Raw genomic sequence first — 241 nt, forward strand, 5'->3', positions numbered from 1 at the left:
ATCCCCGCGGCTCGCCCCCGTCCTCACCCCACTCGAGGAAGTCGGAGACGTATCGGTCGCGGCGGAGCGGCGAGTCGCGGCTGCACTCGGCGTAGACGCCGACCAGGAGGTCGAGCAGGGTCTCCACGCTCAGCACGCTGTCGTGCCGCTGCGGCCCGTCCAGCACCAGCTGCTCCAGCCGCTTCAGCCGCACCTTGGCCGACATGGTGCCGCGGCGGCGGGCGCAGGGCAGGGCAGGGCC

General features: G+C 73.9%; 1 protein-coding gene across 4 annotated transcripts in view; it reads right to left on the bottom strand.

Annotated features, from left to right (window-relative positions):
* Positions 1 to 235, bottom strand: part of CDC42BPB (CDC42 binding protein kinase beta (DMPK-like)) — a 100,328-nt gene extending 100,093 nt beyond the window's left edge. For all 4 annotated transcript variants that reach the window (XM_010583982.1, XM_010583981.1, XM_010583980.1 and 1 more), the window contains exon 1: positions 28 to 235. In XM_010583982.1, coding sequence (XP_010582284.1) covers positions 28 to 205 — 178 coding nt within the window. In that variant the 5' untranslated portion in view covers positions 206 to 235. The remainder of the gene's footprint in view (positions 1 to 27) is intronic.
* Positions 236 to 241: the final 6 nt, after the last annotated feature.

Source organism: Haliaeetus leucocephalus, unplaced genomic scaffold, assembly GCF_000737465.1.
Source record: "Haliaeetus leucocephalus isolate CR32 unplaced genomic scaffold, Haliaeetus_leucocephalus-4.0 Scaffold932, whole genome shotgun sequence".
NCBI lineage: Eukaryota > Metazoa > Chordata > Aves > Accipitriformes > Accipitridae > Haliaeetus > Haliaeetus leucocephalus.